The 23,435-nt window shown below is 36.3% G+C and overlaps 1 protein-coding gene across 1 annotated transcript in view; it reads right to left on the minus strand.

Annotated features, from left to right (window-relative positions):
- KLHL5 (kelch-like family member 5) overlaps window positions 1-23,435 on the minus strand; it is a 62,708-nt gene that overhangs the window by 13,274 nt on the left and 25,999 nt on the right. Inside the window, exons 2-5 of the mRNA XM_009332455.1 lie at window positions 20,543-20,728; window positions 12,427-12,563; window positions 11,782-11,978; window positions 3,892-4,104 (exon numbers count right to left, since the gene is read on the minus strand). Of these exons, the coding sequence (XP_009330730.1) occupies window positions 3,892-4,104; window positions 11,782-11,978; window positions 12,427-12,563; window positions 20,543-20,685 (690 nt within the window). The 5' untranslated portion in view covers window positions 20,686-20,728. The remainder of the gene's footprint in view (window positions 1-3,891; window positions 4,105-11,781; window positions 11,979-12,426; window positions 12,564-20,542; window positions 20,729-23,435) is intronic.

Below are 23,435 nucleotides of genomic sequence, written 5' to 3' on the forward strand. Positions count from 1 at the left end.
AAGGTGTTTTTAAGATTTGGTTTTATTTCTCATTACCCTACTCTGATTTGATTGGTCATAAATTCAACTGATTTTCCAAAGTCAAGTCTGTTTTGCCCATGACAGTAATTAGTGAGTGATCACTCCTTGTCCTTATCTCAATACACAGCCTTTCATTATATTTTCTCTCCCCCATCCAGCTGAGGAGGGGAGTGATAAAGTGGCTTTGGTGGGCACCTGGCATCCGGCCAGGGTCAACCCACCACAGGTCTGTAAAAGCAGCTTCAGGCATGGTCTGAATATTTTAATATATATTCTATTCCTTACTCTGAGAGTCACCCAGATCACAGTATATCAATTAATACAAGCCTTTGCTAAAAATTTTAAGATCAAGGATGCAAGCAAATTTGACAAGTGTTAAATTTTAAATCTGACTTAAATAAAATTCCAGTTAAATAAAGACTACTAATAAAAGTTAAGTTTAAAGATTCTGGAGTCTTTTGTACTCCGTGTTTGTCAGACTGCAGGAAAAATATATTAGTAGGTTGAGTGTCCCAACTGTAATTATTAGAAGTCTAGACAACTGGCATTTTTCTGAGCTGCAAGACATGGCCTGAGTAACAGAGAAAAAAGCAAGTGAAGTGCCCCACCGGGACTTGGACAGTTGTCAGAACAACGAAAAAAAGGCAAATGTCTCTGAACTCTGAACTTCTAATATTCACTTTGTGAATATTAGAAATATAAGTCCACAAACCAGAATGAGATGTCATTGTTGAGCTGTTGACAGCCAACCAATAACAGGTACAAAATTGCTGTGAAATTAGTAATTAGGAGTACTAAAGGGACTCGTTATGAAATAGTTGTGTGTATGGTGTGCATATCGCTGGCTTAAAGCTGCCTTAGGACTGCAAAGTGGCAAATATAACATCCATGGTTCCAGAAGAGATACAAGATAAGTACAGACTGCTAAGCATGAACATCTTTGTACCAGGCACATCAACAGAAACTATGACAGAAAACGTAATTAACATACACAGAGAATAATTAAAAAACCCAACTTTCAAAGCCCTTCACCAATGACTTTTCAGAAAACTGAGTCTGACTTTTGCACTATTTCGCTAATTGGCTAATGCTCTGATTCTACTTAAAATAGCAGATTAAAATGTTCTCATGTAAATTAGCAGAGGGAACTTAATTTTCATTCTTTCAGTACTTCTCATTGTTCCTTCTCTTGACCCAAAGCACCACTTACCACTTGTATCACTTCACAGGGACACTTTGTGATTATAAAATAGTAAACTAAAAGCCGTCTTTTAATTGCCAGCGTGCAATGCTATGAAATTGCACATGGTTTAAAAAAAAAAAAAATTCATTACTACTGTCCTAAATCAGACATTGTCATAGTTGCATGCATGAAAATTAAGGCTTGTACACAACTTGACCAATTCAGACCTCCAATATATTTTTGATAGACAAGCAGCATTTAATATTTAAAGCAACACCATGTGTGTAATATCTGAGATTTGCAACAAGATGCAACCTACATTTTCTCCAGTTTCTAAACCCCCAACCTATAAAGAAGTTTTCTCATAGCAGAGTCTCAACCTCTGAAAACAACTTCATCTCAGTTAAAAAGAAATGCAATCTAAGATTGTTTTGGTACCCCAAAAACCTGCAGGCTCTTGAAACTAAACCTACTGTATTACAATTTTCTATTCGTCACTCGAAGAGCTTGGAATGGGCTTACTTCAATGAAAGCCAATTTTTCCAAGTTTTATTATTTACATAGCTCCTTGTACTAAAAGCATTTATAACTGAGTAGTTACAAATGATGTGTTAGTATGAAATGATAATCATTGGAAACCTGATGAAGAGAAAGGTAGGGCAGATACTTAAGTACTAAGAATGTCTGTCTAAACAGAAGCTGAACCATCTTATAACTCAGAAATTGCTTAATCATCTTTTTAAGTAATTTATCAGAGATGGAGTACTTGCCACCTTACAGCTTAAGAAGCTGACAAATATTCATCTTTAGCCTTTGTAAGAGCAAAAAGAGACTTACAAATATTTAGGACACTGCTTGCATTAACCAAAGAGATGACAGAATGCTCTATGTACAAAGAGATGCATAAAAACACGACCAATAAAACTGACAATTCATTATGATTTTTTGCTTCCAGTGCTACAGTTTCACAGTATTTCCCAAAGTGTTTTTTTTTTTTTAAAGTGTATGAATCTAATATTCTTTGCATCTCTGCTTGCAACATTATTGATTTCAGCAAGTTGTTCACTTTTCTAATTTCATTTCTTTCAAATAGCTTTAACCCTTCAACTGTAAAATTGGAAACCTTTTCATTATGTTATGTTTGCTGTCAGATTGCCTAATGTCATGTGATCATGAAGCAAAACATGATTCTGAAAACGTTAAGACTGTTTTGGGCACTTCAAACCAATTTACTCAATGCACTAATTGTTGCCATATTAAAATCACAGCTTTAACACTATCATTTGTTAAAGAAAGTAATAAATAAGAAGGCAACAGAAAAATACTGTATTAGAAATATAAATATATATTTGGAGAAGACATGAAAAATTAAAGATAAAATAATAAGTGAAATATGATATTGTTTTTGTGTTTCATTCCACTATTTTCCTAATCAGTTACTGTGTGGACATAATTTGATTTCAGTACAAATTTCTGGGATAAATTCTGTACTTTCAGTTTCTAAAGGTGTTTCAATTACAGTCAATTAAGTCAAAGGAATACAGCAATGGTTACTTAATTATCAATTAAATGCTCAACAAAAGAATTATTTCCTCCAGGTCAACTGGCTTACACTGTATTAAGTTTCTAGAAAAAGTGAATTACAAAGCCAAGGCCACAACTGAGAAAATTCTGTCACTGCATATATAATAATCAGTATGGAAATATTAATACTAAAATGCTTGCTAGTGAATCTTACTATCCAGCAAGAGGATACCAGATTAGAGGTAATACACAGAATGTTGTGTATGTGATTTATCACTATGCATGAATCGAACTCGGTTTTTGTTGTGTTAATGAATTCTACTTATTACTCAGGTTCCATAAAAATCCCATTTTCTTCATTTAATAGAGAGAATTCTCACTAAACAAACTGAAAACTGTAAAGCAAAATCCTTTGACTGTATAGTAAGTGTTAAATATTACTAATGAAGGTCCAGCAAGGAAGGCTAGCACAAGAGAAGAAAAAAAATTAAAAAAATCAAACCTAGTTTACATGCATGCTATCAGATAACGAATGCAACGCTACACATGACACTAACAAGAGTAGTCACTCCTACAGGACTAGGAAAACTGTAATTCACAACTATTTAAACAAACTGAGCTCAAGTCTTCCTCAACATTGTGTGTAAATGTCCGAGAAGGAGAAAAAGCATTGATTGGGAAGAACAGAAAGTACCCAAAGATGGTTTATCAAGAGTTAATAGAAGAAAAATCACTCCAAATAATTTATTCAAATGGTATTTCCTAAATCTCAGAATCGCTATAATAATATGAAGGAAATATAATGATCCAAATAAACTGTGCAAGGTCCATAAAGAAGAAATTTTAAAAGGACACACCCTCTAGTGACAAGCATACCCTTGATAAGCATTTTTCTAGGCAACAGAAGCGATTTTTTCCTAGTAGCTCCATCCCTTCTTGTGTCCTGACTGATCTCATGTTAAGATCAGAATACGCTGCACTTCACAGACAGACACAAACTATCATGCCTATACAACATGCTAAGTCCTTATATGCAGCTCTAAGAATCCAAATCATTAAGAATCCTGAAGCTTTTATGATTTGTCACTATCAATATATTGATGCTGTAGACATTATGCCCACTGTAACCATGGTATAAACTAGAGAGGAATTGAACAATTTACTTGTGGAGCAAGCAGAGGCAGTCTAATATAAGCCAGGAGTTTACTGAGATCTTTCCTTCTTTGTTCCAGATCATGTCGAACCCACGTAAGTAGTGCATTCAGTATAGTTTCTTCATTAGGAATATTCATGTCATCACTTGCTAAAAGCTTTGCAATTTCAGTGGCTGGCAATAATAGGAACTCCTGGTTCCTAATTACTTCCATGAAGTTTTCCTGAAAAAGAAAAGCATTTTTAATACAGGTGACATCATACTTTGAAGACATTTTATGGAACTCCTACTATATCTTATCCCTCTTTTCCCTCCCTTCTCCTTTGTGCCAGTAAATACCAACGGAGAACTGACCTGGGAGGGAAAAAAAAAAAAGTAAAATAAAAATGTACCGAGTTATTTTGACCCCTGATCATTTCCCCAACTCTATCATTCAGTCCCACAGACAGATGTGCTGAAACAACTGAGGGGGAAGTGTATGGACAGAAACGAGCAATGGGTTGTAGGGGTTACTATCTTGGCACTGCAGATTGAAGAAATACTTTCTGAAGTACAGTTTTAAAAAAATAAAAGGTGCCGTTTGTTCCTGTTGACAGTGTAGAATAGAATGTAAGATGCTTTGTCAAGCAAAGAGCACAACATGCTACAGCTACTGGGCACATCTAACTCTCTTCATTACTGCTAGATTAAACTATTGCGTTAAGTTTTCAGAGGAAATAAACAACGCTAACAATTTTATTGTTGATTTTAAATGGATTATTTTAAGTTTATTTTACTGTTTTTTAGGTTTTATACAGCTGATCTGATTGACTGGGGAGCAAAGAGCAAAACATACAAAGAATCCACAATATTGTACATGCCTTTATTAACAATATTTACTTTGATAAGATTCAATTTTCTGACATTCATCCTGTATTGAATGCAACGTAGCGTTGCATTTCTGGCAACAAATCCTTACTTCAAAATAGGAAAGTCGCAATATGTAACATTTCCGACATGGATATCCTTTTACTTCATAATACTAGGACTTGCAGAGTATTCTGTAAGGATTCTCATGAACTTAGGCAGAAATAGCAGAAAAGTATGTAGAAACACAATCAACACTATGAAGTTACAGTGAGAAACCTGAATGTAATAGAAAAGGGTGAGATCATGTCTATCCTCTTTCCCCATACACCTTTACAAGGCAGCAAAGGAAAGAAAAGTAAAAGCAGTCCATGAATCACAACACGTTCTTCTATTTTGGTAGCTCAAAACCCAGTTAACCTTGTACTCCAAACTGAGAGTAACTTCATGACAATGAAACAGCATTTTAGTAAATGCACTGTGGATTGCTAGATAGCTAGCCAACAGGATGCTGGTTTTGCTCTGCCATCACATGTACCTCCAAAACACCTGGAGGATGAAGTGCATTAGATCCCCAGATAGGGAAGTCTAACTGGGCCTAATATCAAAATTAGCCTTACTTAGTATCTTGTTTAATGATTTAAAAAGAAAGAATTGCACACTAATGAAAAAACTCTGGATTAAAAGCACATACACGTTGTGGGAAAAAAAAAATAGGATTTTTAGATCAAAAAAACCCAGGGAGAAACTTGGGAGCAGAAGCAGGACCTGCACTGCAAAACAGATACAAATTTAGCATATAAAATGGCAACAAAAACATACAGTACAGTTTGGCATTGCATAGGCAAAGGACATCATGACAACAAAGCAAAAAAGGTAACACTTCTTTCTTTTTATTGCTTAGTCTAATAATTTCAAAGCTATACCTCAGTACTCCAAAAATATTAACTAATTAAAGAATGCTGAGCAAAGAGGAAAAAACTAATAAGGAGTGAACCAGTCCACCTTACATGAAAGCCACACATACATAAGATGGCTACAAGATGTCTAAGGGGAAAGATCTAAGTGACTCCACTCCACAGGTAACTCTGGAGTTGAAATTAGGAAAAGAATTGAAAGTGTTATCTGTGCACATAACTGTATGCCTGGATAGAATTTGGAAAGGAAAATTTTACATTTAATATCCGAGAAGCTTTCCTACTAGAGAGATCCAATTGGCTACACAAAAGTAGGCCTTCCAACTGAAAACTGTAGTAGTTTAGAAGGGAGATAGAACTGTCTTTTCCTCTTTAATTTGTTTAACTCTATTACAAAATGAAAGTTAAGAAAATGAGCAAATACAGGAATTAAAAATAGTGAAAGGACTGTACCAGTATTCAGTAGCACTACACATGCACTGTTACTTATTTTATTGTGGTATCGAATTCTTGGGAGTAAAATTGAAGCTGAAAACCAATCAAAATTATTTCCAGAGTTTAAACATGCAGTTCACAGAAATTCAGATGCCACCGAGTTCATTTTTTCCACTGCTGTTTTTTTGTTGATTCTCTGTCCTAGAGAGTATGCAAGCTGGAGCTGTGCTTTTAATTTTGCTGAATAAACAGGCAGTGAGCACTGACAAAGAGAAAAGCCAACACTTACTACCTTAAACTTTCCATATTGTCTATCCGGATCACAGGAAGAAGAAGGGGAAAGCACCTGCATGGAAAGTTTCCTTTGTCTCTGAAGGCAACGACAAGCTGATCTTGCGTAAGTCAGTCAGGGATCCTCTTTGGAAAGCTTTTTTCCAACTGGATTTCATCACTTCAACAGCTGTTGTGTGTAAAAAGCCTGATTTTCCTTCTTGTTGCTTGCAGACAATTGCTTTCTGATGGGAACAAGTTCAACTTCCTCTTGCTCCCATTCTATTTTTAAAGCAGAGACTCCTTTTGAGCATTGTATCAAAGCATTCCACTGGGAATACAGCCACTCTTTCGCCTACATCTGGGGTTTTTTATAATCAGAATCTGACAATTCCTCTTCCTCTACAGACAGAGATTCTGAAGACAAAAAGGAGGAGCCAGTGTATCTCCTAGCATTCTTAACCTCCTCATTAGCCTTTTCTTTCCTTCTTCTTATGGGAACTCTCTGTGGAAGAACAGGATATTTCAGAGAACAAACGGTCTGCAGTTTCAGTCCCTTTCTTTCTGGTCCTGAAAGTAAAAAAAGTGTTTCCCACCCCCAAAATTAGCTCCTCAAAGACCTTGGAAACTTTATCAAATGAGTAGCCTGAGGCTTATGTATTAGCTAAAACAGGGACACACGGTCCCCATGCTCAATGCTGTGCATTGCTCATTCATATCATAACCTTAAATTCACCCTTCAGCAACTGCAGAGTGAATAATACTGATATTCTTAACCACAGGTCTGCCTTGGACTTGATACAGAGCAAAAAAAAAAAAAAATTAGGAGCACATAAAAGATAAGACATTATGATGCTTATTTCTAAGTGGTACTTAATCCCCACAGTGGGATCCAGTGAGATGGTTAGTCTCTCTCTACACTGTGCCAGAAGGATTAGAACCTTGGAGAGCATCAGAACACCTGCAGGCCGAGAAGGTCGGTACACTGAGGTGGCCCAACAGGCAGCTCTAACCACAGGGCTCTGTTTAAACTCCGAATCTGGGCAGCCAAAAAGCAGGAGGTGCTTGACTCACAGGATCTGAATAAGAACAAACAGGGAATGTAATTTTGTCTACTGGCTGCTTTAGTCAGCTGGTCAACTGAGGTATGAATTCACTAAGAACTGAGCTATCTGACCTCCTGGTAAACTATCAATAGTCAGATAGATGTCAGATAGCAGCTACTTTACTTTTAGTCAGCTTTGACTGCTGCATTAAGCGATAAACCAGCCTAACGCTTTTGGTGTGCCCAGGGTTTGTTTAGTGTACAACTATTGTAGCTTGACTCCTCTCTGCACAGTTTCTGGATTCCAGAACAGGCTGGGCAGCATGCAGAACCCTATGTAGTCTTGACAAGGCAGTACTGATCTATTGTGCTAGGCAGAACTTAGGGAACTTGAAAGACAGAAACATCTTGGGTTTTCACAGGTGAAAAGAAGTGAATGAGTATTTTCCAAGTCAGATGATTACCGAGCACGATAATTTGGACTGCAATTTCAGGTGCAAGAATATAAAATCCTTGTTTTAGGCACTAACACAATCTTTGGGTCTGGCCCTTGGTGGGCAAAAAAATAGTGAAATTTCTCCCCTTTTCATGCTCCCCCCTACTAAAAGAACAAACTGTCCTGGCTGTTGCAAGAAGAGAGACAAATTATGCCTCCGATTCCTCCTTCTCCTGCAATGATTTTTTGTTACCCAACTCCTCCTGCCTTACAGGAGAAAGCAAGTCTAAGTGTCCCACATCTATTCTTCTGCAAAATTCCTAGCTTCTATGCTTGGCTTCAATCTGTTACTCTATTCTCTCTAAGTTTTTCTTCTTATAAACAGCCATTGACTGTGCTCAGAAATCACGCAAACTCCAAAATTAACTTTACCTGAATCTTGTAGCATTATCACTGCTTACGTACTTCTGAAGAATTCTGATGAAAATCAAAACGGCTTTTCACTCTGCTTTAAGCATGGAAAGCTGAGCAACAAAGATTACAAAGCTGGGATTGACTCAGGGATTGACTCAGGCACTATCACGTATGATGTTTAGAATGTCTGCTTTTTCTTTTTTGGTTGTAATGAAGAAATTTAAAATCTGGCTACTGAAGAAGCTACTGACACTCACCTAAGAACACCTCACTACTCACCATAGATATTTCCTGTTCTGGAAATAACACAGGCTAGCTTCTCCTCATCTGAAAGTATTAACTTCCCTGTGGTTTACTTTTTTGCGGAAGAGGAGCTATTGGTTTTCATTCAAGGTACACTATCAACTGTTTCAAACAAACAAGATGACAAAAGGGGTGTTTCTTTTGACTTTGTGAAGACAGCAAGAGAAATGCACAGAAGGCATTTTGTGCAAAAAGGCTTTACGAATTAAAGTGAACAGATACACTACTGGCCAGCCTAATACAATTCCTAAATTTATAGTTGTATGACCCCAATACTGTATATAAACGACAGCAAAACAGGATAACCTTTGTACAAAAGATACCTTTACCCAGATACATCTCATGATTCTGTCAACTGTATTTTAAAACCCTGATGCATAAAAATCAGAGATGCTCTTTATACAGCATTAAATCCACTACTGATCACTTCAGTTTATTTCATGTTTCACTTAATGCGTCCTGAGGATTTTTCAAGCTTTAGTTTGCAATGTCAAAAATTGACCTGTTTTGATAATAACCTTAAAAATTGTTCTCCTCTGAAAAAACAACTTAGCAACTGTCAACACAGTAAGCAATAAAGAAATGCAACACTTAAGTCCTTTTATCATAACATACATCTACATCTTTAATATGAAGTCCATCATTCAAATCCTTCTTACTAATTTTTTTTTAATCGCACTGTATTATGCGATTAAAGTCATGCCGTAAAATCATGCTAATGCTTTCCAATGACACTAATGAACATGATTCAGACAGAGCAGGTCTATTAACAGAGGTAGGCCTACTGGGATAACTCACTGATTGGTCCTTCAGTTTAACCAAATGCTCATTTCATCTGAAATTCTAGTCTTCATGTAAAGAACTATTTTAATGAAGCTGGTAAGATGATTATCAAATTATAGCATGTGTCATAAAAACCTTTAAAACTGAGAAGTTGTTTTAATTGCAGAAAAACAGTTATATGGCAATCTGATTTTTTTTTCTGTCAAAGGAAAAGAAAAACTCATAGAAAACCACATATAAATTAAAACTTAAGTATTTTATATTATTAATTACCTTCTACTTCAAGTTCTTTAAAAGAACAAAAATTACATGGAAAAGCCAGAAGTATATACTATACTCGGTATAATCCCCCATTGTTCTATGCTGCCCACTGCAGCATAAAAATAATTCATTGTTTTACCAAACAGAATTTCCAGGTACTACAGGTGCGCTTAACCCTTATGCTCTAATACTTCTTAATGGAAAGAGCATCAAGTGGCTAGCAGTTACTACTGTTGAACATTTTTTTTTGCAAACAGCTTTTAAACAAATGAAATTACTTGGGGATTTATTTTAATTGAAGATTCAATTGGACTATACATTTCTATGCAGTTTCCATAGCAACATTCATTTCAAACTAAAGAAGCTGCTTCTGTATTACTCATTATTACTAAAATTCAATTTCATGTCTCTGTTGGAACTAAACAACATTAAAAGAGGTCTTGGGAAGGATCCATCTAGCACAACTAATTAGTTTTGAAAATGGGTTTTTAAATTCCACCTAATTTAAATTTCATGCACGTCAAAGCCTTAAAAGCAACAATTTTGCCACTGAAGTAAGCAACGGCCAAAAGGCATACAACTATTTTCCTGTGGTCTGAACAAAAGAAAGATAGGTACTGTAAAAGAATGGCTTTTAGAAAGTTCACAGCCCCCTTCCACCACAAGTCATGAATTGCCAGTCAAAATAGTAAGACTGTAATCCCTAACATTCATCTTTAAAGATGCATTAGTCTAACATTTATTACCGTTCAGATCTTGGCAGTCCACTTATAAGGGACATGACAATAGCATAGACCAAAATATACGCTTATTCCGAAAAAGAACAACTACATCAGAGGAGGGAGGTTCTCTTTTTGCATGCTTTTTGTATCATTGTCTCACTCAACATCAATTCTAATATTCCTCAGAGACATAAGCCACATTTAACTTTACTGTTTCATCTGACTGTCTACCTAATTGCCGTCTCCTTATTTCTGTTTGAGCAATAATGAAGATCAAGAATAGAAACACGTAAGTTACAATCTGCACACTATTTATTGACCTGTTTTGGTAAATTTCAGTGTGTACATGATTTTAAATACATCAGAGATCCACTCACTGAGGAAGAACATTGTATCATATTAAAAAAGAGAGCTATTTTAAACTGTTATACATACTACACTAAGTTATTTTAAGCCAAGGAGAAATGATTAAGAAAAGACATTTTTAAACCAGCAAAAACTAAGGCAGCAAGAGGAAAAGCCATGGATTTCTAATAGTAACTACAAGACAGAAATTACACCTCTTGGACCTAAGCCAATAGTTTAACGGCAATGCAATGCCATGCCTCACAAGCAAATGAAGTACTGTCTTCATTCCCACATCTCTTATGCATTATCTACATGCCCTCATTCAGGTCCCAAGAGCTTATATAGGCAAAATTTCATCAAGAAGAGAGAAAAATGCCTCACAAAACTGCAAAGAACAGATGAACTGACTTGCCTCAGAGATAATTCTCGTGCCGCCTTCTACTGATAACATTACTAAAATACGCTCATGAGAGGGAAAAGAACAACATTTTACATTAAAATAAAAGGATGACTATTAAGAAGATGAAGTTTAATTAAGTTGGCAGGTCAGTCTTTCTACAAATTAACTCTGAAAATGTAATTGGCAAATTTGTATTTAGTCACACATTGCCTAGCCTAAGATTAAATTGTTTGATGCCATCCTGACATCCCATTACTATGAAATTAAGGATAATGCAGAATCTATATTGATCAATGCCCACATTCATACCCCAAGTATAACTTAGAATCTGATTACTCCAGCTCATTACAAAACAACAATTCTACAGTTTCAATTAGTAATGTGTTATTTTGGACTAGATGATGGCAGGTTGCCCACTGTTAAGTTTGTAGTTTTTGACTGACAGAAATAAGAACAAGCTTTTTGAATGATTTTATTAAATGCATATCACACGATCCCATTACTGTTACAGGGAACCATTAATGCTTGCCTATTTCCTTCCAACTCTAAACCAGCAACTTTATAGTTAGTCTGTCACTTCTCATCATGGGAACATATGTGCATTCTTGCTTGGAAAATGATCAAGGCTTTCTGGGGGGAAAACATTAGTATTTTATTCAGGAAAACATTCTGTATTTTCCTTACTAAATAAAGTGGATGATACTTAAAATAACAACATACCATAGTGTAATTGTGAGCCACCTTGTGCAAGTCAGTGCAACCCTGCGCGTCAGCGAAAGATCGGATTCCAAGGCAATTGGACGGGTGAAGCTGCTTCATTAGGAATTTACAGCATGCTTCTACAACTTGGGAGAGCTGAAGAAGGCAAGCTGTAGACAACAGGCACTCAATGTTATCTTCTTTTAATTCAAGGCGACCTAGTAACATTAAAAAGGAGATCACATTAGTTTGCTCTTATTGTTTGTTAAATTCCCTAAAACTCAGAGGCAACAGCATTATTTACAGATTATATGACAGAATATAAGGCTTAGCAAACATCACTCTCAGCAATAGATAACCAGCTTTTCAAAATTAGTACCTATAATGATGTCAGGAAAGGGAATCCTAATAAGATTCCTTTTTTTGTCAGTCATGATACATTTAAAATATTCACGTAATTTGTTAACTAACTGAATATAGTATTATCAGAGAAACTATATCCTACCAGGTTGCCTCAGGTAATGGCAATAATGATTTCTTTTTATTTATAAGGAATTAAATAATGTGAATAATAATTTCTACAGAGCATTTCAAATCTAGTAATGGAACATAATGCTCACAGGAGGACAATTCATTAGATGAAATTCCCATTTTCATTCTAATTACCTGTATATGCATATTGAACCAGAGCCCACAATGCATTTGGCTCCACACCTTCCATCTTGATTTCTTCCTGTCTTGCTTCCCTTACGTCATTAGTGAACATTGCCGCAAAGTAGTCCGAAACAGAGGAGAGAACCAGTCTGAGTACATCGTGCAGGAGAAAAGGAGAGACACAAAGAGGAAAAGAAAAAAAACCCAACAACCTAGTCAACCTGATATCTGTTAATTTATGATTCATTACTTTGCCCTTTGAAGAAACACTGTACTGAGAAAAACATTTTAAAATTGACAAACTGCTCCATGCTCTAGTTCCCCTCTACGAATAATGAAGTACTGTTACTGAATCTACATTTGCTGCTGAAATAAATGAATCACCCTTTCAAAGCTCAATGACTTTTAATAGCCAACACAGAAACAACCCACAAAAAACACATAAATTGGAAATGGAATATAGATATACATTATGGAAATAAAAAAAAATATTGAATTGACTTCCATTTATATTATGTCAGTTACTTTTTTAAACGTGAAAGAATGACACACTAATCCTTTTCAAAGTGCTTTAAAATGCTTTTACTCTTGGTGCACACACAAACATTCATTGACTAATACTGATAACAGAACTAGGCACAGTAAACACGGACATGCTACAGAGTAATCTCTTCTGTGGGTATGTATTTAGCCTTTTGTTAACAATTCTGAGTATTTTAAGATACTGAGTAAGTAAACGTTAGTGCGCAACAGACATTTCTTTGGATTACCGAGAGTAAAACACTGAGTACATATAACAATGCCACTCCACAAAATACGCAAGAATTTTGGTCTCAGTATGTGTTCACAGGACTAGGGTGAAAGAGAAAGGAAATCACGTGGAGCAAGAATATTTAACCCGTAGTTCTGTTGTATGAAACCTACCATAACTATTCATGAGGTCTGCTGGTCTCTTCCTAAGAGACCTCCAGGAACAACAGCCTTGCGGTTTGGATCACTTTTTGTGCTGCAGCAGTTCACTGTTGCCTTGCTCACAGGGAATTCAAGTATAAATACACTTGCATACGTACTGAGCTATACAAACAGCACGCCCAAGAATCAAGCCTACTGCAAATACACTACACAGTCCATCTGCATACATCCAATGAATCTAATACTTCACGAAATGTCAGTTTATTCTGTGCTGAATCATTATTTTGGCTTGTTAAGATGACAGAGGTCAGGAACCACAAAACAGAGTAAAATTAATTGAAAAGGTGATCACCAGTGCTTAGGAGCAAGTCTAAACATGTATTAATGGGGAGGATTTACAGGCACATACATAAAGTCATGAACTACAAAGAACTGTCTCTTAGTTAATTAACTGCAAAGTAATAAACTGTTGTCTAATTTCAACATCTTTTTTCTTGCTGATTTTCTGACCACTGACCATTTGGTCCGGCCTATAGTAGGGTAATCCTTTTTTTCTAGTTGCTGAGGGAACAGAATTGAGTTAAGAGCGTATGGTGAAAAGATTGATTTTATTTTAACATCTTGTATGATTGAAGTGAAGTTTTTTAATGAGAAATAAAGTTCTGTTCTTTTAAAGAACGTATTGTTCTTGAAATATGAGATTTATTCTGTGGCTGACTTGCTGAGAAAAATTAGAACACCGTTGAGTCACCATCCCTGGAGGTATTTAAAAGATGTGTAGATGTGGTGCTCAGGGACATGGTTTAGTGGTGGACTTGGCAGTGCTAGGTTAAAGGTTGGACTTGATGATCTTACAGGTCTTTTCCAACCTAAACGATTCCATGATTCTATAACATTCTGCCAAGGTAGCACCCAGGCATCACTTCTAGCATTTTAACCTCAAGTTTAATGACACCTGCAGCTGAATGAAAATACTGCCTCCTCCTAGAGATCTGTGGAAGTTTAGTGAAATTAGAATACATTCATGTAAGCATGAAGGGAGAGTTTCTGGAACTGCTTTTGATGCTAGAATGAGATGACAAGATCAGATTTGTATGTACAAAATAGGGGTTTCTCAATGGAAGGGAAAGTGTGTAGATGGACAGATTTGAATAACCCAAGTATCTCTGCAGGTCCAATTCAGAATTAAAAAAATAAAGCAAAACAAACAAAATATTCACCTCTGGCAATACTGACTTGAATTTCTACACAGACTAGAGCTTGAAAAAGAAAGGTCTCTGCGATGGGAAACAGCACCTCAAACCTAATCTTAACACAGGTTTTTTTTTCTTTTTTCTTTTTTCTTCCCCCAACAGTGCAACTGGTTTAGTTAGCTGCACTATTATTTAGAAAATGGCTGGACTGTACATATCATAGCAACAACTGCTGAAGAAATGCCAAATAATAACCCGAGGCTCCAGACAAACACCTTCTACCAGCTGTTTGACAGTAATTTCCAGTCTCAAAGTCCTCCAAAAGAAATTATTAGAAATTTAAAATGCAAGCCATTTACTATTTTTGCAAACTTGTATTTGGATTCGTGAGAAGGTATACATACTCTCTGGAAAGCACTTAACACTGTGAAGCGACTTGCATATGCCGAAACAGGATGTGCAGCCCAGGAGTAGATTAATACAAGTAATATGCCAAAGCATAAATTATACTGATAAAAATTTTGTCATAATGTTAGCCAAGAAGCATGTTCACAATGAAAAGCCTTAGAACAGGTCCACACTTTTCTCTTAATTCAACTAATTTAGAAAAGAAGTTCTTTCAAAGAAATAAAGGGGATTAAAAGATACAGTGACAATGCATCAAGGTGACACCAAGCTAGCATAAAAGAAAACAAAGGCAGACTTTCAGCCAACTGGCCTTTTCTTGTCCTATGTTTTTCCACTAGTCAATAAAAATCAATTACTACTTTACTCATGCCATTTGACACCCAATTGTTCATTGATCTTTTAATTTCATAGCTAGTAACTGGTTTTTCTTTCAATCTTTTTGTCTGAAATTAACCTGCATTCCTACATACAGACTATACACTGTGAAGCAGCTAATACCGTCATGTAACTGAAGAATCCACAGACGACTTGCCCCATCCATATTTGACCTTCGTGCTAAAAAAACTCTGAAAGTGCTAAGTGACAAGTATGGTTTTTCAAAAGGAAATCTGTGCAATGACTATAAAAATGGCACTTATATTCACAGTCTCCTTGTTAAATAGAGCCATCGTGGCTCTGTTAGTATTTAACATAAAGAGAATCTCTTTGTGTTATTTATTAATCATTAAAATTAACATATTCATCCATATCAAGAGTTCACTGGGAACTACTGATGCTACAAAATACTGCCCTTCCTCAGTTTAGAAACTGAAGCAAGCTATGGTTTTTGTATTCTGAGTTTGTAGTCTTTTTTTCCCCTAAGAGTAATATTTCTTTCATAATTGGCCCAACTAAAATGCCTACAAAATTAGAGGAGAGGCCTCTTAACAGTTCCCCCCCTCAAAAAAAAAACAACCACCAAAACACAAGAAAAAGCCTTAATACAGTTGGCATTGTATTGTTTGACTGTGGATGTCAAACATATTTACCTTTACTCTCCTTCTTACCTAACTACCAGCTACTGCCAAATACTCAGTTCTGCATAGATATGATTACAAGAATTTAGCTACTGAATTATATGCAGTAGGTTGGCTGCTCTTTTTCAGTGCACAGGAAAAACGTAGATAAAAAGGAACACATGAATACCAGAATTTTTCATCTGGGAGATCATAATGAACAATTTCTCTCTGGAAAAACACTAAACAGCTATGGGCTGAATACTGACAAAATCTGGGTGTTTCAGTACATCTCCCTGTTCTTACAGGAGGTTCCAATGCTACAATGTCTTTAATTTCTGTGGTTTATACTGATCCAAAAATAGAAGGATCCACCATGACGGCTTAACTTATTTTGAAGAGTTTTCTACTGAAAGCCAGTAAAATATGCATAAGCAGGGTGGCACGCCTGAATTAAATTGTACTTCTTGTTGGAATTGCCACAAGCTGCATCATCTAGGCAGTTTTCTAGGTCTTCAAAGCAATTATTACGTCAAATGATGATAGCTGTCAAACCTGGCAATTCACAGCTTTAGTATCTCCCACTCTGATTCACCTGACAGAATGAAGTGAAGCTTCTTAACATCTTAAAGATAAAAGGGACACTTCCTAGGTAATTCCTTGTTTGTGGCTGTCTAACAGCTGAAAATGGTCCTAGGGAACTCACTAATAGCATTTGCTGAAGTTGTAAGGTGATAATGAATAGTTCATGCGTCCTAGCATGAAGCACCTCATACACTGGTGGCTTCAGCTAGTTTCTATTCTTGATAACAAAGCATGTCAGTAATAAAGAATATATGAAAGTGGTACTACCCCACATTACTAATATTTCTGTATTTATTTAGATTAAATTTGTTTAAAAGCAAGCAATACCTAAAAATACATGCAGTATGTTTATGTTAAACTGATTTCCAATTATAGCTCTCTTCTAGGGAAATCAAACCTTTCAAAATTAATTTGCTGCTTCTGACACTGAAATGATGATTACAATAAACCCTCTAGTAAAATTTTTTCAAAACAACCACACTGTTAGTAGCAATAGTACCTTTTTAACATAAAGCTACCACAGAACTGCTTTTTTATATACTTTGACTTTTTAGAAAGACACTTTGTGTTAAACTTTTATAAACATGTAGCTAAAACAAAAAAAAGGCTGCAGTGAAGGATTTACAAACTAAGGCAATACAGACTGTGAAAGAAAGGAAGTATTATTAAGCTGTATGGAAAAGAAGTACAAAGATAAATAAGCCTCAAGATAAAAAACGTCTGCAAACCAGGATTTGTTCTCTTCCAAACAAGCTTCCTAACCCATAGAGTACATAAGCTTCCATTGGCCTTCTTTCCTTCAGTCCCATGTCTTTTTTATTTCCATCTTTCAGTGTCAACACGAAGAAAGAAAATGGCTCTGCACAGATTTTCAGATTGCTGGTTAAAGGATGCAGAGCAGGCTTTAAATCCCCTCTGGCCAGGAATTTACACAGACCTCCCTTTTCTTATGTGAATGTTCTGATCAGCAGGTTATTACAAAACAAAGCAAACATTTATTATGGACATAGCAATTAGCTGAATGTAATAAATAGGAACGTAATAAATGACTTAGACATCTGAAATTGCAGTGGACACAGAAAAAGCACCTGATATGAAAAACTTAAATTTAATTTAATCAAAAGTCCGGCAAAATTTCTTTATGGAAATGCAGGCTAAGGCAGTAGGAATATAATGCATTTTTTCCTTGTGGCAAACTGTCCCCTTTCCTACTTGCGTCTTGATCTCCTAAGTAAGTTCTTAGCTATAATTTCAGCAAAGAATGAGAACATAAACAGTCTTAGAATAATAGAGAATGCCATATTCAGAAAAATCATGACTACATGTGATACTCTTATTTGTAGTAGACTCACAGCCTGAATTCTTTGCATAGATACAAACCAAAACCCTTTGGAATTTTACAGTAAGGTATTACCTGTGCTTATTACTGTTGCAGAAACCAGACTCACTGCTTTTTTCTCTAAAAACATATATCATACACCTCAGAACATTCAAGTATCATCAAAAGTAGAAACTGAGAATTAAGAAAAAAAATACAGGAACTATTAAAAATATCAGGTTCAAAACAGAAAATCTGAAAACTCCTCTCTATATACGAGCATGGTTAATAATAATAATGAACAGTGTTCTTTCTTACCAATTCTGTGTGACCACATATTAAGAAAAACCCTTTTATCTTTCTTATGAGTAAAAAAGGAAAAAAAGCTGTCCAGTGTAAGTGAACTTTCTATTTTCTTACACATCTTAGAATGCCAAGCCATTAAGCTAATACCTATTTAATACATCTTTTGTTGCTTATTAAGTCTTATGATAAAATAATCACTAATGTTCTGAAATACACCGACTGCTCCAGCCTGCAGCCAATACTAAAGAAGTCAGAACTTGGATGCAGGCAGTAAAAAGATCCTACATAATTTTTTTCTTATAACATAGGCTACTACAAGTACTTAAAGCCAGCCTTCTTACTGAATTTCTATAAAATTCTGAATCAAATTTAAGATTTCCATCTTTATCTTTCCCACTATGGAAAAGTTCAATTTTCAGTGAGGTGGAACAGTAACATCTCTACTGAGATGAAGACTGTAGTTATTGCTATGTTTCTCTGTGAAGACAAAACAGTAAGAGAAAGAACTTACTGTGCAAAAGGCAAAGCTTCTTTCTAAGTTGCTCCAACATTATAAAGTGAACTAAGGACAATTGTAAGCCTCCCACCTCCTGCTACAAGCACAAGGTGTGCTTCTTCGGCCTTAACTTTCATACATATTTAAAACACAACATACCAACTACAGCAAGATGTTTCTCCTCCTGAGAAGACCATAGCAATTAACAGGTGGTAGCATACGCCTAATGCACTACAGAAATAGATACAGTAGCAGAAACTGGAGGAGCAAAGTCAGTTCTCTAAATAAATGAGAAACAGGTACAAACCACATTAAAGAACTTTTTAGCATGTTGTCTTTCTGTTTATCTTGTTGCAAAAAAAAAAAAAAATCTTCCAGTACTTACAAGATATTCACAGCTGTCCTCTGCACTCTTTCTACACTTTTTAACTATTACATAAACCATACTCCAGAACTGTATACTGCAAAGGTGCTACCTTGGCCACATAAGAAAGTAAAATTATTTCCTTATTATAATCACTATTTTTCCTGTTTACAGCACTCCAAAGCTCTTTGACTTCTAAATTACTTCAGCGGGTGCAAAACCACTAGGGGAGTGTGCATTCCCTGTTTTCATCTGATTCAGTCCTTCCACAGGGACAATGCTGTTTTGCTACTAATTTGAACAAACAGAAGACCAATCTTAAGCAACTCTGTAGCCACAGGGAAAGCCAAATCCTCTTGTTCACCCTACTGTCTCTCCAAAAAGGATTCATCACCATCCACAGCTATGTGGCTGTAAGTGTTTACAAAGGAATTCAGGTCAGGGGTTGGGTGGAGAGCAGGACCACCCAGTTTAGCAGTAACTGCAGTAAGATTTGCTTAAATCAATTTGGAAAAATCAGGGATAGTCTTGACTGTTTAAAAATGAAGTTTCATAAAATGAAGTCTCTGAGAACAATAGCAAGTTATGGTATAACTGCCTCCCTGCTCCTCTAGCCAGTTCCCACCCGCACGCTATCATTCCCTCGCTTGTGTCAGCACAACAGTGTGGATGATATCTGAATAAAAGCAGAGATCTGGCTTTTTAAGAAAACTACCAAACCCAAACCAGCAACCTCTTCCCATTTTTCTATTACTATTACAGTATTAAGCTGCAGTTTCACTGTGGGGGTAGGAATGAGCAATGAAAAACAGGAATGCTTTAGGCTACTATTTCTGTTGTAGACCTAATCTTATGAAACCACAGCTTAATTATACGTAGGTTCCTATTCGCACTATTAATACTGTGCATTAAATACTGTAACGTGCTTCAGTTATTCATACGTTTGTTTCACAATCTTTGGTATTTTCCTAGCTTTTAAGTGGCGTGCTATATGATCTGTTAATTACACAGATGACAGATAGGTTAATGTTTGATCTAATTTAGCCCTCTTAACACTTACTGTCAGTGTTCAGTAGTCTACTACCAAAGGACTCTTCTTACTATGGCAGCAAAAAAACTTTATGCGGACAGAAGACTGTCCTTATTGCTAATTATGACTCCAACAACTTAATTGTTAGTACAAAGAAAAAATTAAGTCAGAAAAAAATTTTTTACATCATTCTATGGTACAGAAACCACTACTACTTAAAATATTCTGAGGGTGCATTTGGGACTTTTGGGGTGTTTATTTTGTTATGCAAATATCTTACTTGAAGACAAAAAGTAGAACTTTAAAACATCACAATTATTTTTGATGCTGTATCGCATACAGACAGAAATTAACTTTTGGTTTCTAAATAAATGTTAAAAACAAGCATGTTTGAAGTATTCTAAATTGTTTAGGATGTTCTGACCTTTTTTAAGCAAAACACAGGACACAAAACACAGGACACACTTTGAAGGTGCATTTGTAAACAAATATGAAGTTACTTCAAATTATAATGAACTTACCTGTGAGCTGGAATTCTACGATCACCAGCAACTAACACCACATCACATAGCTGTTTGTGCCTAAGATAATTCTCCATCTTTTTAAACGTTTGTTCAGCGTGGTTGAGAGCCTGAAAAAATTCATCTGAGGTACAGGGCTCCATAGTTTGACAAGATGATAAGGTATGACTGCTGTTGGAGGTTCTGCTGAAGACAGTAACAGAAATCTTAGTTCACACAATATTAAGGTGCAGAAATTCTATCTACAGATGATAAAATAAAAATCACGTGATTTTAAAATTGACGTACATGATTAGTTTTAATATATATTCCCTTGCTATTTTATTTCTCTTCGTATTCATACTTTCTCTCTTCCTCCAAACCTAATCTAAACCCTTGTGAAAAAGGTACGATCATTTAATGTTGTACTCTTCAACTAACAGACATACAAAGATCAGTCCAGTAATCATATCTATAGCATTGTCAGATGGTTAAGGAAGAACAGACATCAACCAAGACCCTGCAAACTGAAAAAGCAATGGAAGTATACAATAAAGAATCAAACCTCTCCCTGCCACATATGTTAAAGTCTTGCTTCACACTTAGCCTAAGGTGGCTAGAACAAAACAGCATATATGGAGCTAGTAAAAGAGTGTGTGCATGCAGGGGAAAAAAGCATCAAGAAACACATCAATATACCACCACTCCTACTGCATGAAGCCTTATGTGTCTGAAATGAGATCTAGCACAGTAGAAGCCAAGACAGGGGAAAAGCAAGGGTAGATGGGGAGAAAAATCATTCCTGTCCATACACACAGCAGCTTGGGAGAAAAGAGGAACAGAGAAAACGTAAAAGGAATGCATGAGCCTAGGACATGAAGGAGACTAATCCTCCGAGGGGAGCACCTTTTCTTACTCACAGTTCTTTAACTGACTACTACTTACTTTTCCACAATGCAGGCAACTTGTATTTGAAAGACATGGATTCACAAGACCTGCATCCAGACCCCCGCTCTCACAAAGATATCACAAACTCAGCCAGCATGCTCAGGGCTAAATCCACAAAGAAGCTTAGCTCAGTCCTTCGCCTGGGATATTCATTTCAAGACAGAGCTCCTCAAAATCAAAGTCTAAATTTTCAGCAGAAAATATTCTGTAAAGGTTTTTTAGGGTTTGGGTTTTTTTTTAATTTATCACATGTGCATATAGATAGTTAAAAAGGCCAAGCAATTTGGCACTTAATTCAAACCTAAATCTAGTAATGGATCAGAAATGAGATACCTGCCTACCTACTTCCCTTGGAGGACTTCATCTTAAACGTGCTCTCTGAAGCTGTGGTTAGCCATTTATTTAAGCTGTGTCAACTTCTTCTCACCGCCTGTGAGTCACTTGTTCTGCTCCACCACTCGCCCTCTGACAAGCTGGAACAAGGTATTCTTTGTGGCCATTCTGGAAACTGACTCAAGGAACTCGTATGTGAAAAATGTAACCATAAAAAGCATTATATTGGCAAAACTGGGTGGTATTCTGACAGTGAATGAGCAAGAACTCAGGGAAAGCAACTCTTAAACCAGCAACCCTGCAAAAGAAACAGAAGTGGAAAGAACAGGGTGTTGGCCAACAAGAAAATGCTTAGGAAATTCTTGTTCCCTGTCATAATTTATCACATCCTCAACTGGGTTGATACAGCTTGGGGTTTTTTTTGGTTGAACTATATTTTAACCCAGATTCCTCAAATTAACTTCATTAATAATGATAAAAAAATTTACACGATCTCAGGAATTTGATTTACATTACAACCTCACAAAGAGTTGTGCAAATAGAACTGAAGAAGCAACAAACTAGTATGGAGAAGGAAAAAACTTCCTAAGCCAGCACTTTGCTGGACCACACCCTCACTAGAGCTATTGCCAGCCCCAAGACTCCACACGTGTACATTCTGCACAGAACTCAGTGGTAGTCACCACTCTTTTTCAATAAGGAAAGATAACTGCAGTGGTGTCTGCTTTCCACTACCCATGATAAAGCACTTCTTCAGAAGACAGAGCCAAGCTTAGTTCTTCCCCTCACCTGAAGAAGTTCAACCCTGTATCTGTCTTCCAGCCAGTAACTTACAAACCATTTTCCATAAGGAAGGAAAAGGAGAAGGAAAGAAAGATTAAGCTTCAGTGGTCCATAAAGAGAACATGAAAGAGAGTCTAATAGCTGAGGCACTTGCAAAAAAGGAAAGATATAGCTTCAAAGGCTATTTATGCCTATTACGCAATGGCTGGTTATGAAAAACTCAAATCTCCATCCTTCCCCAAACTGTTTTACGAATCTGTTTCCCAGTTCAGTTTGCCACAGCCATGACAGCCTGGGAGAATACACAAGCAAGGAAAGGAAAGAACAGAGGAAGAGAGGGACCTGCTTTTCTCTCTCCCAGCAGTAGTACTGAAATGCCTTCCAAAATTCTTGGCCTACATCGCTTCCACCTAGAGAGAGGAAACTTGGGTATCTAACGCGGACCTGCGAATCCCATGCTCAGAGCAAACACCCAGCCACGATGTCCTGCAGCTCTGAGTATCAAGGTGGCTTTGCTCCTTTTGGATTTGGCTCTCGACTCAAATTTATCTTTAAGTATAGTATGAATTTCCCCTCCCATAGGCTAGAGGTATTGCTACTTCTGCGCACCTCACACATACTACTAAGAAAATTACATTAAAGACTTATCTTGTGTGCTAACAGCCTCAGTGTATCAAAGAACCCTTTCTGCATATTCTTTTAAGATTAAATTTTAAGATAGTATTTTTAACACATTAAGTGGAAATATTATTACGAGTATCTTCGAGTATTAGTCGGGTTTCCTTTTTGTATTCTTAAACTTCAGTCACACTTTTCTTGGTCTTTCTTTTCTTTCTCTATTTATGTCAAA

The sequence above is a fragment of the Pygoscelis adeliae genome, unplaced genomic scaffold, assembly GCF_000699105.1.
Source record: "Pygoscelis adeliae isolate BGI_AS28 unplaced genomic scaffold, ASM69910v1 Scaffold59, whole genome shotgun sequence".
NCBI lineage: Eukaryota > Metazoa > Chordata > Aves > Sphenisciformes > Spheniscidae > Pygoscelis > Pygoscelis adeliae.